Raw genomic sequence first — 18830 nt, 5'->3', positions numbered from 1 at the left:
CTGTCAGTCAGGGGCCACTCTTTACTTAGTGCTAGGGGTCGTTCCGGTGATGCCTGTCATCAAACCTGGGCTTCTTGCAATCGGAGGTACCAGCTCCAGTCCTTTTAACTAACTGCACCCCAAACCCAATGATCTCAACGGGGCCTTAGCGCCCCCTAGCTGCTGTCTAGTGTCAACGACTCGACTTGACAGGACCATAAATTTTCCAGGCTGGCCTTGTCCTCCTCCTCCTCCACCTCCTCCTATATGTCACCATGCTTCCTTCCAAGGGCGACACAGTAGGGGCTTTTGTCCCAGTTGTCACTTGAAGGCATTGTCATCCACTTGTGTCACCCAAGTTCCAAGCCAGTAGTTTCTCCGGTTTGTAAACTGGGGATAAGAGAGTTAAGTGTGGCACCTGGCATTTCCCCTTCTAAACGGCTACTTGAGTCCATGTGCGGAGGTTTGTGAAAGTGTTTTATAAACCGTGACTCGGGCGGTGCTAGTTTAAAGGATCATTAGTCACAACTCTGATCTTATTTCCTCACACCCCAGAGGTGGAAGTGGACGCTCAGCAAAGTGAGTTTTCTTTTGGTCTCACACACTTGCCCTGTGGAACAAACCCTTCAGACACAATGCAGCATTTTTCCACCCCTCTTCAAAGAGGAAGATTCACCCCCAGATCTTCCCACTACAGCCCCAGAATCGGTGCACCCCACACTCTGAGTAGAAGCTCTTCACCTCTTCCAGCGCTTTTGGCGCAGCTTCAGGCAAAGGAAGGAAACTCTGGGCAGCACCACACCCACCATTCCCGGCCTGACTCACTAAGGCTTTGGGGACAGGCCAAAAGTCAGGGGGAGGGTGACAGATAAAATAGGATCTGTGTATACACACACACACACACACACACACACACACACACACACACACACCGCACGCACGCACGCACGCACGCAGCCACAGCCCTATCACGTTTGGTAGTGGGGTGATCCTCACACATTTGCTCATCACTGAATGAGCCTGGCAATAGGGGAAGAAACCCAACTTGGCCTGTAACAGCTGGGAATTCCAAAATTCCTTGCGACCTAATCTGAATGTAATTGGAATGAAATACCAGACTCAAGTCTGAGCACTGGACTCAAATATTCAGGTTCTCAGGTGGAGCTCCCCTCCCCAGACCATTTTATAGCTCATTTGGATTATGCTTTGAGGATGCACACCTAGTGTTCAGGGATACTCTTGGCACTGTGCTTGGATGGGATCCAGGGTTCCAAAGCCTAGGATGCTTTTTAGCTCTCTGACGCATCTTGCCAATACTTCCTGTGTGTGGCTTTTGTGAAGGTTCCTCAAATCTCTTGTCCTTGTCTCATCAGAGGGGCAGAAATGACCACATGCATCTCTCTGCACTGTGATACTTAAGTAATGTTTGATAGAAAAGATTTCACAAGGTAGCTGGTGCTGACTAAGCCCCTGAATGAATGGTGGTTGGATTGTCCAGCCTAGAGATTTGTGTTGAGCTTTCAGGAGCAAACCAAGTGTTGTCAACATGACTATTGAGTTAGCCAGCTTTTCTACAACTGCAGTATGTGTATATGGGTGGGAGTAGGGTCTCAGGCAAAGCAGTCCAGAGCTTTGGAATAGTTATTTCCAATCCCCCCAAAGCCTACAACTTCTTACAGGGACAGTAATTATAAAACTGTGCTGTGGGTTTGCAGAGATAAAAAGATAACACAGAGAGCTTAATGATCCTACAATTTTTTTTAAAAAGACCCCAATTATGATGGGTCAACTATGTGATGCATTTTCTTTAAATTAAAATGTTTTAAAAACCAAACTAACAAATAAAAACAGCATTTTAAAATGGCATTAATAAAAAAAAAAATCTCTTAAAAAATAAAGCCCGCCCCCCCCCCCCAAAAAAAGAAAGTCCTGAAAAGGGCCAGAGAGATAGCACAGCAGTAGGGCATTTGCCTTGCACAAGGCCTACCCAGGGTGGGCCTGGGTTCAATTCCTAGCACCCCATATGGTCCCCAAAGTCGGTCAGGAGCGATTTCTGAGCACAGAGCCAGGAGTAACACCTGAGTGTTGCCAGGTGTGGCCCAAAAAGCCCCTCTCTCCCCCCCCAAAAAAAAAGTCCTCAAGAAGGGTCAGAGCAATAGTATAGCATACAGGGTATGTCTTGCACGAAGCTGACCTGGGTTTGATTCCCTCACACCTTGATCCTTGAACATAGCCAGGAGTGCAGAGCCAGGAGTAACCCCTGAGAATCATTGGGTGTGACCAGTGATTCAAAAAAGTCCCCAAGATCTAACAAATGTGCTACTCTCCAGTCCTATTTTTCTTGCTGTGTAAGGAACACCCACCTTGCCATACTGTATGTACCACCATTATGATCCTCCTCGGAAATCTCTGAAATCCAGTCCTCAGAACAGCTTTCACTCAAAAATTAAGATATTTCCCCACAGACTCCTTCCTTCACCTCATCTCTAGAACCCCCTCTCCCCGCTCCTATGTCTACCTAAGCCCAAGAACAGGAATCAATGTCCACCCATCAACACCCATATCCTCATGAGGAACAGGTTAAGTGGTCACACCGACATTCTCAGCCTTATGCTTGCTCCTTCCACCCCCAAACAGTGAACAGAAGAGTCTGAGACTTCTGGGAATACTTATTTAGTTTATTAACATCAATATCTGAAAAAAAAAAAAAAAAACCTCTAAACACAGGATTATGAAAACTCGAACATTTAACATTCTTCAGTTTTGTGTAGCTCTGCAATACGGAAAATATACAAACTTCAAACAGCTGCAAAAATAGTGTCTTTGGGAGAAAATAGAGTTTCTACATCCATACAAGAAAAATAGGCATTTTTCTAATCCCACCCAGTCCTGGGGCAGGTGGAGGGTGGACAGTCGCCACTGGCCACCCCGAGCAATGCCAGCTCTCCCACTCCCCCATTACCCACCTGGGGTTGGGCAGGCTGGTTGCTTAAGACAATCTTAGTCAGGGTGAAAGCGAGATGAAAATGCCACTTGGGAAAGCGCTTGGTTGCTCCCTCTGCCAGCAGCTGCATTGGTCAAGTGTTGGGCCCCTGAGGGCTACTTTGGTCAGCTCCTCCAGTCAGAGGGAGGGATAAGGGTGGGGGGCTGGGAGAATGGGGTATCTATCTCCTGGGCTCCTCTTCTGTGGCTATAGAGGAGCAGGAAGGAGTGCTGGGCAAACTCTCTTTCACTCACAGCAGCTGGCTGCACTCCAAGGACGGGACCCCACAGAGTCCTTTGGACTCCCCTATCCCTTCTGGATGGCTTTCCACCAGGTGAGAAAGGTTAGGGAGAACACAGGTTGGACTTGTGAGCTGTCCAGCTGCTAGTGGAAGAGATGGGGCCCCTTCCATTCCCAGGGGATTCCATTCCTTTCCATTCCATGTCCAACAGGATGAGGACCTGGGGCTTTGACACAATAAATGAAAGTGCTCGAAGGCCGAGAGGGAAGGGCTCCTGCATCTCCCAGCAGCACAGGGAACAGGGAGGAGCCTGCCACCAAGGCACTGGTCTCCATGGAAATGTGGTGGTGGTGGGGCCCTCAGACCATCAGGGAGCTCTGGAAAAGCACAGGCTCCTCTGCTGGCGGGGGGAGCTGCCATGGCTCAAATGGCAGCGAAGAGGCCTTTGAGGCCTCTGGATCCTTCCGAGATGGAGGACGGGGGCTGGTGGGGGGCAGCGGGGAACCCGGGCTTGAGGGACAGTTACGGAAGATGAGGTCCATGCTGGGGAACAGGGGCTTCATCAAGCTGACGGGGCAGAAGGCCGAGCCGGTCGGGTTGAAGTGTACTTTGTTCTTGTCAGGACAGGAAGAGAGGAAGGCCAGGTCGGGCCCTGGGGACCTAGAGGATGGAGAGAAACACCAGACATACATGGGAACACATGCACACACACACACAACACGTGCACACACATACACAGAGAGAACATTCTGTGAGACAGGTGAGCAATGATGCCACAAGCTGGGGTCTCCTAAGAGTGTGATCATTTAACCCCCAGAACAACAGACTTCATCCAACTACCACTAGGCCTCTAAGCTCTCCAGGCTGTAGAAGTGTGGCCAGTGACAGAAAATCCACTTGAGCCTTACACTCACAATGGAAAGAGATCTCCCTGATCACATGAGTAGAAGAGCCTGAGCAAGCTTTTAACTTAAGAGATCTTAATTAATTAATTTATTTTTTGGGGGGTTTTTGGCCATACCCAGCAGTGCTCTGGGGTTACTCCTGGATTTAAGCTCAGAAATCATTCCTGGGGGCCGGTAGCGCAAAGTGGTAAGGTAGTCCCCCAAGCCAGGAGTGACCCCTGAGCATCACTGGGTATGGCAAAATAAATAAATAAATAAATAAATAAATAAATAAATAAATAAATAAATAAAACCAAAAAACAAAAAACAAATTTGCTCCTGGCAGGGCTTGGGGACCATATGGGATGCTGGGATTGAACCTAGATTAGCCGCATGCAAAACAAGCGACCTACCCACTGTACTATTGCTATGGCCTCAGAGAACAGGTTTTTTTTTGTTTGTTTGTTTTTGGGCCACAACCGTTGACGCTCAGGGGTTACTCCTGGCTATGTGCTCAGAAATCACTCCTGGCTTGGGGGACGATATGGACACCGGGGGATTGAACCGCAGCCCGTCCTAGGCTAGTGTGGGCAAGACAGCTGCGCCTTACCCCTTGCACCACCGTTCTGGCTCCCAGAGAACAGTTTTTTTTTTTTTTTTTTTTTTTTTTGGTTTTTGGGCCACACCCGTTTGACGCTCAGGGGTTACTCCTGGCTATGTGCTCAGAAATTGCCCCTGGCTTGGGGGGACCATATGGGACGCCGGGGGATCGAACCGCGGTCCGTTCCTTGGCTAGCGCTTGTAAGGCAGACACCTTACCTCTAGCGCCACCTTCCCAGCCCCTCAGAGAACAGTTTTTAAGGCAGATGACTTATCCCAAGAGCAGAAATCCAGGCAAAATGACTTTCTAGAAAATGAATGCCTCTGGGCCAAGGAGAGGATTCTTAGGGCTGAAGTTCTTGCTTTGCTTATGGGTGTGACCCTGGCATCACCTAGTCCCCATGTGCATCACCAGGTACAGCACCCAAAGGAAACTTTTTTTTTTTTTTGGTTTTTGGGCCACACCCGGCAGTGCTCAGAGGTTACTCCTGGCTGTCTGCTCAGAAATAGCTCCTGGCAGGCACGGGGGACCATATGGGACACCGGGATTCGAACCAACCACCTTTGGTCCTGGATCAGCTGCTTGCAAGGCAAACACCTCTGTGCTATCTCTCCGGCCCGGAAACAATAATTCTTGAAAAAAAAACCAAGATACTTCCCTATAGACTCTTTCCTTCACCTCACCTCTAGGAGCCCCCTTGACTGCTGCTCCTATGTCTACAAGAGCCCGAACCCAAGTGGACAGGAACCAGTGTCTACTAATAAATACCCATCTTCTCATGACCCTGTTAAGAGGGGCCTCAGCCTCTGAAACAACTATGTCAGCAGTCCAGGCATTAGCTCTGGTCTCAGAACACTAGCAATATCTATGCAGTCCTGGGGCCAAAGCAATAGCACAGCAGGTAGGGCATTTGCCTTGCATGCAACCGACCCAGTTAGATCCTCAGCATCCCATATGGTCCCCAAGTCTGCCATGAGTAACCCCTAAGTGCAGCCAGGTCTGGCCCACAAACAAAACAAGATCTATGCAGTCCTGCCCTGCTCAAGCTCTCACAAAGTCTCCTGATATTGCTGTATGTCCCCTAGGGGGCAAAACTGTCCCCCAGTGAAACTGACTGACCTTCAGAATCTAATTTCCAAACATATTTCAAGACTGTGATTTTCTAAAGCCTGATAGAAAAGAAAGGAGTGAGGTTGAGAGGCAGACCTTACAGGAGATATAACTTGCCCTGTGGCTTGGACCCACCCCACCTCACCTTTCAAGTGGAAAGAATGGCCTCACCCCTTTGGGAGAAAGGAGGGTGTGAGCACAGTCCAGGGAGCCAGGCCAGAAAACAAGACAAGCTGGGAAGCTGCTGATGCTGAGAGCTTGAAAAAAACAAATGTGAACAAGATGGGGAGGCTCTGTTGTCAACTGGTTCTTATTAGCACAGCCCACAGGGTTTGGCTTGACCACTGCTATAAAGCAAGGATCTCAAAAAAGCAAGTCAAATGCATTTTTGGGTTTCTCAAGCAGGAGCACTGAAGAACCTGTGACTGTTTGGGTTGTGCTGTGCACATTTGGAGCCCAAGAGACAGTGCAGTAAGAAGAGCTACAGTGGTACAACACTTGCCTTGTACATGACTGACCTGAATTTGATCCCCTGTACCAGAAGTGATCCCTGAGCATGGAGACAGGAGTAACCTCTGAGCTTAGCTTAGTGGGCACCCTCCCCCCAAGGTAAAAAATAGTTATGCGTGTAATATGTTGCAGATTACTAAGTGTGCAAAAGCATCGAGCTTAAGAAAATTATGTGATTACCTTACTTTACTTTACTTTAAAAAGATTTAACTGGAGCCAGGGATAGAACTCAGCAGTAAAGCACTTGCCTTGCTTATGTCAGGTCCAGGGTACAATCACTGGCATCACCAAATCAGTAATTTTTTTTGGAAAAATGGATTTGCTAAAAATAGATTTACCCATCATCTGAACAAGCCAGACTTTTGGCTATGAAGTACAACAAAACAAGCCCATACAATGTGCTGCATGAAGAACTTGAGCATTTGATCACCTTTCTAAGGTGGGGTTCAGGGATGCCAAACCCAGGGAATAGAGTGAGTCACAAGAGGGAAGGAGGCTTGAAATATCCTATGCTACGTGTGTCTGGGAAAACCTGGGGTCCCAGAGATCTTCACAGTAGCACGGTATCCCTGACCCGCAGGGTTAAGAAGAGTCCCTTTACGGACTATGCAGGAGAAAAAAACGGTTTCCTAGAGGAAGCCAAGTGACATTTGCAGTCAGGGTGGCCAGTATGACCCTCAATTGGGAAGTCCACTCATCTGTGGGGGTCAGCAGCTAAAGAAAAAAATGTGACTCCCAAAATTTCCTGTCACAAGAACCTCCCAACAGGAAAGATAGTGCAATGCTGAGGCCCAGGGAGAGCCCATTTCTACCTCAGAACATCACAGAAGGAACAGATGGATACTGAGTGCTGACAGGGTTACCACAGGGGAGGAAGCTGCATGGGGGTGACATACCTTTCCTTTGCTGGGGTGGAAAGGACACCTGGCTCTGTGCTCAGGGATAATTTCTGATGAAAACTTGGGGGATCATATGGTGTGCTGGGGGTTGAACCTTGTTGGCCATGAGCCAGGCAAGCACTCTGTTCATTGTATGACCCATCTAGTCCCCAAGACCAGGGTTCTTGAAGGGTTACCAGACAACTGTGCTGACGGCCAAAGCTCTGGTTTTCTGTCTGTCCCTCTGCGACTACCAGGCCCTCCTTTATTTGACGTACAAAATATAGCTGTAATGGCCCAAACCTTTGTTTTTGTGCCACACCGGGCAGTGCTCAGGGCTTACTCCTGGCTCTGCGCTCAGAAATCCTTCCTGGCAGGCTTGGGGGACCATGAGATGCCAAGGATCGAACCAGAGTTGGTCCCGGGTCAGTGCGTGCAAGGCAAATGCCCCATCACTATGCTATCACTCCGACCCCCAAATCTTTTCTTAGCTAAACCTCTATGACTAAATTTCCTGACTGCTCAACACCACAGCTTGCAGCTTGATTCTGTGGACTGATGATAAAACAGCAGGGACAATGAAGAGCATTCCTGGGCCTGCTGAGGAGCCACTGGGACAGACCAGCTCCAAATTCTCTCTGCTAATGGGCAGGGTTTATTTCCTTTTATGGATGGGGAGAAATAATCAATGTCAGACTGGGTTCTGAATTCTCCAGTCTGGTTCAGTAATATTCCTTGTACGCAAGAACTAGAAATGTCCTACTGGGGCTTTCATAGACCTTGAAGCATCGGGCAAAGCTTGACTCAAAAGTGATTGGAAAGCTTTTAAGCTCCCCCTGCCATTCCAGCAGGGATGAGACGCTTCTAAATCTCTGCCTGAAGAGAACTACCAGGATGAGCTTTTTCTCTTTCTGAATCTAGTCTAGCAAATTCTCACACCTTTCCCAAGGGAGGTGGTGGGGGGGCCAGAAGAAACAAAGGGTTTGGTTTCAGATCTCGTTCCTTTCCAGCTCCTGCTGCGCTTGTGGCTGGCATGTGGGCAGAGAGCAGGTTTCTATGGAGATAATGATAAGCAAAGATTTAAGGGCTCAGAGTAGGTAATGTCAACAAACTTGATCATGGAAAAACTCTAATACCAATAATCTAACACTGGCAATACCTTGAGGACCAGAGCAAGTCTAGAGCTGGAGAAGGGTCTGTGGGGTGGGGTGAGGGGACGCCCCAGAGCTCCCACCCGCCCTCTCCCTGTGCCCTCTGTACTCACGTGGCTTCCTCAAACACACGCACTCTCTCGCAGCCTTCAGGCGGCTCCCGTTTGAAGACGTAACTATGGTTGGGCCGGGGGGAGGCGGCGAAGGCAAGGATTGGAGATGTGCTGCCATCTTCATGGAAGGCAGGGTGGCCTGGAGAGGAGGCTGCCAAGAGAGTGGGTAAGTCAGGGGAGCAGACTCTCTCAGGACAACTCCTACCTGCTTAGAGGTGGGTGGCAGCAGTTAAGATGATGTTTCTAGTTGGCCTTAATAAAAAAAGGAATCTTGCCTTGCACAGGCTGACCCAGGTTCGATGCTCAGAGCCCCAGACATTTTTCTGAACCTCGCTAGGAGTGACCCTAAATGCAGATCAAGGAGTAACTCCCCCTGAGCACTGCCCAGTGTAGGCTCAAATCACAACAGAAAAGTCTCTGAAGCAGTTTACAAAAAAAAAAACATGTCCTTTTAGACAGGATGCAAAAATTATGGCTGAGCTGCTGGGAAAACCAAGACCTGGACCATTCTCTAGTCCCAGGAGGTCGACTAAGCTGGAAACTTCGTGCACCAGGCTTAAAAGGAACCTTAACTTTTCAGCCTCTCGGGCCTACTCTCAAGACTGCACCACCCTGCCAGCCCACATACCACAGCTTCTTCCTTTCCACAGCCGTGAAATCTAGCCCCTCTTCCAGGAAGAGCTCTTACTGCCTCACAGAAGCAATCTTTACTCAGCCCCACTTGTGGGATAAAATTCCTCTCACTTTCCACGCAGAGAATGTCCTTGGGTCAGGGTGGCTAATATTGACTTTATCTCTATTTATCTCACAGTTTCACTCTATTCACCTCTGGGAACTGTAGCAACAGGTCCTAGGCTGGCTGGGCTGCCTCACTGGGCTACTTCGAGAAACCTCATCCAGAGGCTTTACAATGGAAGGGTCATGACTATGAGAAGGCCAGGCCATGAATACAGAGGGGGAGAGGAGGAGGCAATCAGGAAGTTCAGCTTTCCATCCGGGTCAGCACCAGAGACCCTCTATCCCCCCCACCCATCTGCCTGGGGACCTGGGCGCGTGACAGGTGGCCTGGACAGACACCCAAACAGATTGCAGGTCTCAGCTTAGTTCGTCCAAAACTGGCTGTGGGAGTGCCTGCTTCTCTGATTACAGTGAGAATTAGATAGCTGAGAGCTGACGAGACTCAGCAGACTCAGCAAGTCAGTGTCAACATCAGGGACTGTTGTTAGGGGTGATACCGTGCAGTTGTTTCCAACCTTCCTCCACCTGCGGACCAGCCCTGGACTGTGGATTGCTGGCCGAAGACCACTGTTTTCAGGTATGGAATAAAGACTCCCCCAAAGCTGGGATAGCTCAGTGGGTGAGCACCAGCTTGGTCAGTGTGAAGGCAGCAAGGCCACACATTCATGCCCCAGCACCACCCTGCATGCCCGAGTGTGACCCCAGCGGCTCTACTGTTTGGGATCCTGGTGTCCAACCAAGTGTGCAAGCACCACAACCAAGTGCATGTGACCCTGGTCACCACAGAAACCACAATAAAGAGAAGGGGGGCTAGGGGGTTCTGGTTGGCTAGAAGGAAAAATGCTGGCACTGCAACTGACTGGAGGCAGACAGGTGGGCTGGACTGCCTGGGCCTCCTCAGCTTACCTTTGTCATGGGGGATGGATGCCAGCTCCTCCACTGCCCCCCGGGGCTCCTCATGGCTGGCCTGGCCACAAGGCTGGGGAGATGCCAGGAGCACCGAGGGAGAGCTAGTGAGGTTGCCAGGTTCCAGCAGGAGCAGGGGCTGATCACAGCTGCCAATCTGGGGGGGTGCCGGGGCCCGATGCCCATCAGGGATTTCAAGGATCTGTGGGGGAAAGAGGGCGTCAGATGTGCAGAGCCATGGTGAACCCCTGAGCCCTGGCTTTGTGGATCCATGCCCTGCATCTCTCCCTGACATGCAGTGACAGCAGGACAGCATTTCCTCAAGTCCCTGCTTCCCCAGTCAGCCCCCAAACTAAGGAAACCCCGCCTGCTTCTCCCCACACCACTCACTTCCTTCTCTCCCTCTGAAGCCCAGCTGATGATGACATATTTACTGTCTGGTTTCATCAATCTGTCACCCCCCACTAGGCTGGAAGCCTCCTGAGGGCAGGGACCATCTGTGTTGGGCTCTGAGACACAGAAAGAAATGACATGGGATGGGGTAGGAGAGTCAGCAGGACCTTGGGGACCCTGGAAGCCTCAGTGGCCCTGCATACAGGCTAACATTGCAAGATTCCCCCTTTAACAAGCCACATGTCTTCTACCCACAGTTCACCAAATACACAAGTTACAAATCAATGAGGGCGGAGAGAGAGTCCAGTGGGTAGGCTAGCCTTGAATGTGGTTGACCCTAGTTCAATTCCTGGCATCCCATATGGTCCCCTGAACCCTGCCAGGAGTGATTCCTGAGTGCAGAGCCAAAAGTAGCCCTGAGCATGGGTGGTGTGGCCCCAAAACAAAAATAAATCCCTCAGTAAATAAATCCTAAATGGAGGGCTATGCCCGTTAGGATGATGCTCGCCATGCCTGACTGCCATCCCCAACTGAATGACCGGGTCAGTATAAAATGTGCTTGAAGGGCAGGATTTGACTCAGTGGCACACACAGCAATAGGTCTGTTCATGTGTGGCCCTAAGTTTGCCCCAGCACCACCCCTGACATTGCAGAAAACTAGATATGGGTTCTACCTATGGCCGGGAAAGAAGAGGGGGGTGCAGATGGGCTATATGTCTCTGGAGTAAGGAAATGGAGGGAAGGGATATGGAGACAGTCAAGCAGGCACAGATGACACAGAGACTCACAGGTGACTAAAGAGGACTCTGGCTCCCTGGCTCCTAGCAGGGCACCCCCCCCTCCCCCCGTTCCTCCTTCCCCACTCAGCTCTGCTGCTCTGTATCTAGTGGATGCTGTTGTGCAGGATCCTCCCAAGAGCTGGTATTGACTAAAGGGTGAGGCGTGAGACCCCAGGGACAGGGTCCCCCACTTACCCGCAGCAGCTCCTCTTCGCCCTGCTCCTTCACAAACACCTCTTCCAGCTCCTGGTTGAGGCCCTCCAGGCTCCGGTGCAGGCAGGGGCTGAGGCGTAGGCTGGGGGGCCCTGCAGAGAAGCTGGGAGGGGAAGCCTGAGGAGGAGACAAAGGAAACTTTCAAGGAGGCCCAGGCACCACTTGAACCAAAGCAATTGTTGGGGGGTGGGGGGGGTAATGTCACAGTCTTGTCTCTCGGCAGAGCCCAGTGATAACAGGGGCTGAGGAACATCCCTAAGAGAAAGCGACAACTTCAGTGATGTCCTCCTTCCAGAATGCCCTGGGGTTTGAGGTACAGAGAAGAAACTCTGAACAGCTTAGAAGATGCTCCCACATCCCTTCCGATACCCCACAGTCTATTATTCATTCTCTCCTCCCTCCCTCCCTTCCCCTTCTCTTCTCTCTCTCCCTCCCTTTACCTCCTCCTTCTCTCTCTATGTCTGATTATATATATATATATATATATATATATATACACACATATATACAGACATATATAGAGAATATATGTGTGTATATATGTACATATATGTATATATAGATATAGATGTATATGTATATATAGAGAGAGTGGGCAAGTGAGCGAACCTCCATAGGGCCATGTATGCACTAAACACCCAGGAACAGAGTAGGCTCAGGGCTGGGGGCTGGCCAACCCCACCAGAGAGGGTCCCCACTTAGGGGACTAGAAGGGAGAATGGAAGGGGGGCCTCTGAGAGAATACATACCCTGAGTGCCCCTCGCACAGCGTGGTCCCCTTGCAGTGGGGAGCCCCGCTCCTTCTCTTTCCCGTTGCGGCTCAGCTTGGTCCTCTGCAGCTGTTGCTTCAACTTGGTGATCTGGCAACCCAGAACGGGGAGAGGAGGTGGGTGAAGTCAAGCCCATAGGCATCTGGGCCCCCCTTCCTGGGGTGGTCCTCAACAAAATCCTCCTGACCACCCCCCATGAAAAAACATGGCAGAAGCTGGGAGTTCATCTTATCCCATTCAAACGCCTTGGCAATAGTGCCACTGAGGCAAAGGGGGCCTCTTAGATGAATTATTTGGTTTCTGACCAACCATGTCTGCCACAGATCAGCATCTAAGTTAAAAAATTGTTTAAAAAACAAAACCAGGGGCTGGAGTGATAGCACAACAGTAAGGTGTTTGCCTTGCAAGCGGCCAACACAAGACAGACCCCAGTTTGAATCCCAGCATCCCATATGGTCTCCCAAGCCTGCCAGGAGCAATTTCTGAGTGCAGAGCTAGGAGTAACCCCTGAGCAACACCGGTGTGACCCAAAAAAACAAAAATGAAACAAATAAACAAACAAAATCCACATTGCAATTCTAAACCCATTTTGTCTTTCACAGATTCCAGTTATGGGTACTGCTCTGTCGTAAAAATGGGAAAGAATAAGTTCATGACCCCAAGTATGTTCCTGCTATTCTCAAAGGCCCTGGTGCCAGGAAGGACTGAAGGACTACCCACTTTTTATTTATTACTTGTTTTGGGTTTTGGGGCCATATTCAGTGCTTAGGACCTAGTCTTGGCTCTGTACTCAAAGATCATTCCTGGTAGGGTCAGGGGACAGCACAGAGTCAGGAGTAAGTCCTGAGCACTGTCCGGTGTGGCTCCCACCCCCAAAATATAAATGTGTGCATGTAATTATGGGGTTCAGAATGATCTGCTGTCCACAACTATCCAATGCTTGCCCGTACCCAGGACCAGGTGCTAAAGATTTGCTATTGGGGTTCATGCATGTCATGTCCCCCAGTCTCAATGGACATGACTTGCTTTTATTCTATTATTACAAACTGCATAAATCCCCAGTACATGCACTTCCCATTTTCTTCATGCCACTAAGCTTCTCCCCTTGTAAAGGGGTTGAAAGTGGGCAAGAGGAATGTTCTACAGGTTGTATGGCTTCTGTCTGGAGGCTGGACAGTGGCAGAGGAGTGTCTCTTTCTCTAAGGAAGAGTCCAAGAGATGGCCATGTGACTAGAAAAGCCACCTCTGCAGAGCTGGAGTGGACAAAAAGCCAGGGGGCCTAGGGTATGATTACCTCTTTCCGGTGGTCTGTACTGCCCCAGGATGCTGAACGCTTGTGTGTGCAGGAGCTGGTCCTTTCACCTTCAAGCTCCTGCCAGGACAGGGGTGTCTACAGGAAGAGACACTCGGTGAAATGGGACTGCTCAGACAGCCTCAGGAAGCAGACATACATTCTGGGCAGAGACAGGGGCTCAGGAAGCTGCTCTCTCCTTTGCCTCCTGGGCATGGAAGCCTATTCTGTTCTGTTGGTCTCACCTCACTGCCTCTGTCTGATCTGACCTGTGCTTTGCTCCCTCCCACTATTCCGTTCAGATCATGACCACAGTTATGCCAGGAGATCTCCAGCCTGAGAACAAGTACCTGGGGCCACTGCAATCCTGAGTGCTCTTTCCCTCTAGGGTTCCTGGTGGCTCAACAAGAATAGGAGTGGCTGGATGAAAACTGTTCACAGGGGTGACAAGAAGAGGTTCCTCATCCCTGCCCTTGGGCAGAAGCACCAGCAGGGTTCTCCCCTGCTATTTGGGGATAGCAGGAGACCCAAGTCCTGGCCCCCATCCCTGGGGGTAGGGAGTGGCTGGTGCAGCACCAAGCAGAAGGACAAGATCCTCCTTTAGAATCCCATCTGCCCCACTGGGTCTCACAGGGAGGCCTGAGGGGGACACTCACTCAGGGAGCCCAGCCCTCTCCAACTTCCTTCCATGCACAGCCTAAGCCAGGAGGGCCTGGGAACTGGCTCCTCCAGCAGAGCAGTTGACTCTGCTAAGGTTGTGCACTCAGAGGGGCACAGGGGGAGAGAAATCCCTGAATCAACCCCAAAAGCTGCTGAGGACTGAGGGCAGCCAGAGCAGGGCTGTGGAAGCAGGTTAGCCTACAGGTGGAGGCTCTGCAGGGGCCTAGGGGCCTGGGAGCCTCGTTCTTTCTTTTTCCTCTATTGACAGGCCCTCTCTCTGGCTGTGATAATAGTGCTCTTGGCCTGCCCTGTCCTAGCAGTCCAGGGAAGTAGCCCAGGGAGACAAACCCAGGAGGCAGACACATGTCCTGCAGGCCTTTCCCCAAGGCCTGTGGTGATACCGAAAGCAAGCAGACACTCTCCTTCCAAAAGCCCCCTCCATAGAGGGCTGGCAGGAAAGGAGGCTGCACAACCTGAGAAGCAAAAGGGAAGTCCCGGCTCTCACTGTCCCTCAGCAACTGGCCCAGCCAATGGTTCCTAGGCCTCTAAAGATGCCAGCGGTGCAGAGTAACACCATGCCTGTCCCAGAGTCGTGATCAAGGCTGGCAGGAAGGTAGCAAAGACCCAGAAGACGACCTTGGAGCCGGGAGGACCTCGGGCTCACAGAGAGGATGGTGAGAGGGAGGAGGACACTGTGGGGGCCTACCGGGGGTCCTCCGAGTGCCCCGTCAGATCGGGCGAGTACCTTCTTGCTTCAGAGATGCATTTGGGGTGGAAGGAAAGATGTAAGTAAGCCTAGTACTTAGGAAAAGATCTGGGCAGCTGGTGGTTGGATGGTCTCAGCCTGTACCCCACCTCTCTATGCTCTAAAGCAACTCCAGCTACTCCACAAGAAAGACGACCACAGAGATCATTTGCCTCCACAGCCACCCACGTAGCTAGACAGGACCACATTACCCCTTTCCAAGGGTTCCAGACTCAGCCCTCTGCTACCCCACACTCCTAGGCAAGCCTAAATCCATTTGGGGAGAAAGAGTGAAGGGCCAGAAATGGAACCTGGGTCTCCCATAGGCAAAACATGCTCTAGCCCACTGAGCTCAATCCCTCTGCCACTGTCGCCTTCTCTTACCCTGTGACTTTGAAGGTGGGTCTAAGCTACACCAATCCTGCCTCTCTGCCCTGATTGCCCTTCAGGGAGGCCCCCCATCCCCGCTGACTGATCCTCAGCCCCACACCGACACCCGCCACCCATCAGCCAAGTGTGGGCTACACATCATTCATGCATTCTACAAAGAGCCACTGAATGCATGCCTGCTGTGTGGAATGGGCAGTTCCAGGTGGCGGGGACATGAGAGAACAACCAAACCCTTGTCCCCTTTGAGTTTATGGAACATAAGGGCATTTAAAAAGTGTTAGTCCTGAGGGAGAGAAGAAGAAAAGAAAAGGAAGGAAAGGAAGGTAGGAAAGAAAAAAGGAAGCAAAGGAAGGAAGGAAGGATGGAAGCAAGGGAAGGAGGCAGAGAGGAAGGGAAGAAGGAAAAGAAATGTAACTCCAAAAGAAAATAATGCCTCCAATACTTCCTAGGTAGTCTGGTCCTGGCTGATATTTCTGTGGCATTCTAAAAAAAAGAATGTGTGGGGCAGATACAACTTTCTTTTTACTTTTACTTTTATTTTTTTTTTTTATTTTTATTTTTTGGTGATGCTCAGGGTTTACTTTTGGCTATGTGCTCAGAAATTGTTCCTGGTTTGGGGGAACCATATGGAATGCCGGCTGAGGTCCTGTCCTGGATAAGCTGCATGAAAGGCAAACACCCTACAACTGCACTATTGCTTGGCCCCAGATACACCTTTCTTTTTTGTTAGCGTTAGGGCCACACACAGCAGCAATCAGGGCTTACTCCTGCCTCCACACTCAGAAATTACTCCTGGTAGGCTTGGGGGACCATACAGGATATCAGGGATTGAACCCAGGTTGGCTGTGTGCAAGGCAAATGCCCTACCTGCTATGCTATCACTCTGGGTAGATTCACCTTTCTATATAGACTACGGCTGCCCAACACCATTCCCCTACACCCTCAACAGAAACGGCTCAGTTCTGTGATTTACCAACTTCCAACGCACCAAATTTGTTTCAGATTTATAAATCTTGATACACCTCAATTTTTTTTTTTTTTTTTTTTTTTTTTTGGTTTTTGGGCCACACCCGGCATCGCTCAGGGGTTACTCCTGGCTGTCTGCTCAGAAATAATTCCTGGCAGGCACAGGGACCATATGGGACACTGGGATTCGAACCAACCACCTTTGGTCCTGGACCGGCTGCTTGCAAGGCAAACGCTGCTGTGCTATCTCTCCGGGCCCCACCTCAATATTTTATAGTAATATTAGCCCAGTAATATCACAGAAAATCTGATGAAAATTTTATATAGATATCTACCAAGCTTGGGGCTGGAGAGATAGCAAAGTGGTAGGGCATTTGCCTTGCATGCAGCTGAACCAGGATGGGCGGCAGTTTGAATCTGAGCATCCCATATGGTCCCCCGTGCCTGCCAGGAGCGATTTCTGAGTGTAGAGCCAGAAAAAAAACCCTGAGCACAGCTGGATGTGATCCAAACAAACAAAAATCTACCAAGCTCAGTAACAGAGAAGGCTCAACTAGCACCAACCATAGCCCACCCCACCCCCCAAATCCTTAGGTAATGATTTTAGTTAACATCATGGAGAGAGCTAATAGCCATTTCAAATTGACCTGTGTTGAACTAAAATTTGGTAATTCCATTTGCTTTTGCATTGTAACAAAAAATATAAAGTAGAGTTGTTTGTCTCTCTGTGCAGGCTATGGTAGTGGGTAGAGACTGAGACGCATGAAGGAAAGTTCACACTGGTAGTGGGATTGGTATTTGAACATTTAATGCCTAAAACGACTATGTTATGAATAGTTAGGAAATATCACAGTGCTATAATAAAAATCAGGGAACCTCGAGTGACAGCATAGCAGTAGGGCATTTGCCTTGCACACGACCAACCTGGGACTGACCCAGGTTTGATCCTCGGCATCCATATGGTCCCCCACAAGCCTGCCAGGAGTGATTTCTGAGAGCAAAGCCAGGAGTAACCCCTGAGCACCTTTGGGTGTGACCCAATGACCGCCCCAATAATAAAAATTAGGAAAAAAGGAAAGGAAAAATAAAATGGGCATGCTACAACATGGGGGTGTCTATGAATTTTGTTTGTTTGGGGGGCCATACCTGGCAGTGCTCAGGATTTACTATTGCTCTGTACTCAGCAATCACTCCTGATAGTGCTCAAGGGACCCTACATGGTGACAGGGATAAAGCTTGGTCCTCTGATAGTACAGTGGGTAAGGCATCTGCTTTACAGTCAACCTAGCTGTAATCTCGGTATCTCATGAGACCCCAAGCCCGCATGAACCAAAGTTAGGAGTAACATCTAAGCACTGCTGAATGGACGGGTGTGCCACCCCCCAAAAAGAAGAGAAAGAACCAGTCCACTATGTGCAAGGCAAGAACTTTATCTGTGTTTATCTGCAATACTATCTCTCCGGCCCTCAAAACGACAATTCTATATCTCAGGAAAGCCCTGGATGAGAAAGAAACATCTGCATAAACACATACAAAGATGTGAGGTGGCAGGAGCAATGAGAATGAAGAACAGTAGGGACAGAGGAGTAGCAAGTGCTCCAGCCTGGAAGCAGCAGGCATGCTGGGCAGTGCTGCTGGAGCAAAGAGAGGGGCACAGTGGTAGGTGCAAAGGATCAAAAACAACCCCTTGGAGATATCAGGCCTTAGTTCCTTGTCCTATATATGTCATCTGATAAAGTACAGTCTTTGAGGCCTGAAAATTAGCTTAAAGGGCCAAAGTTCATGTTTTGCTTGCTAAAACCCATCCCTGCCTGATTCCCCATGAGCACTGTTCCAGGGGCCTCTGCCAAGCATCACTGGGCATGCAATTTAGTGAAAGGTCTAGAGATGGCCAGGTTATCCTGAATTCCCTAGGTGGGCCCCAACTACCATCATGATTGTCTTTCTGTGGGAGACACAGAGATTAGACACATACACTGCAGAGAGGTGAGGTGACCACAGGCTGAGATCAGTGATGTGGCTACAAGCCAAGGAATGCTGGTAGCCACCAAAAGCAGAAGCGGTGAGGAACATCTGCCCCAGAGCCTCCAGAGAGAACAGTCTTGCCAACACCTTGATCCTCGTTCAGTAAAGCCAAGCTGGAACTTGTGGCCTCTTGTATGGTGAGAGAAAAATATGCTGCTATTCTAAGTCACTTAGTGTAAGGCAGCAGCCTTGGGAACTGAATGCAGTGGGTCCTCCCATATACAGCTGTTTGATGGCCTTGAGTCCCCTCAAGGAAGCCTGGTTTGTGTTCAGGCGTGAGCTTTGGCCCAAATACCTGAAATGGGAGAGTCAAGGTGGGGGAGGACCATGCCCTGCCTCTCATTCCCAGTGCCCCCTCACCACATGTCCCTGGAACTTCACTGCGTGTAGCAATGTATGGAGTCGTTCCTGATCACATGCAGACCTGCCCTGAGTCACTGTCAGCTGGTCACCATCATGTTTGTCAAGGGAATTCAGCAGGACCACAGCTCATTGTCATACCCT

At 50.0% G+C, this 18830-nt stretch overlaps 1 protein-coding gene across 1 annotated transcript in view; it reads right to left on the bottom strand.

The window, feature by feature from the left end:
* Window positions 1-2636: 2636 nt before the first annotated feature.
* Window positions 2637-18830, bottom strand: part of FAM117A (family with sequence similarity 117 member A) — a 58459-nt gene continuing 42265 nt past the window's right edge. Inside the window, exons 3-8 of the mRNA XM_049779788.1 lie at window positions 13544-13639; window positions 12229-12339; window positions 11462-11596; window positions 10095-10296; window positions 8451-8601; window positions 2637-3863 (exon numbers count right to left, since the gene is read on the bottom strand). Of these exons, the coding sequence (XP_049635745.1) occupies window positions 3563-3863; window positions 8451-8601; window positions 10095-10296; window positions 11462-11596; window positions 12229-12339; window positions 13544-13639 (996 nt within the window). The 3' untranslated portion in view covers window positions 2637-3562. The remainder of the gene's footprint in view (window positions 3864-8450; window positions 8602-10094; window positions 10297-11461; window positions 11597-12228; window positions 12340-13543; window positions 13640-18830) is intronic.

The sequence above is a fragment of the Suncus etruscus genome, chromosome 1 (assembly GCF_024139225.1).
Source record: "Suncus etruscus isolate mSunEtr1 chromosome 1, mSunEtr1.pri.cur, whole genome shotgun sequence".
Lineage (NCBI taxonomy): Eukaryota > Metazoa > Chordata > Mammalia > Eulipotyphla > Soricidae > Suncus > Suncus etruscus.
The sequence above is the reverse complement of the archived record's forward strand: the minus strand, read 5'-3'. Positions and strand labels throughout refer to the sequence as shown.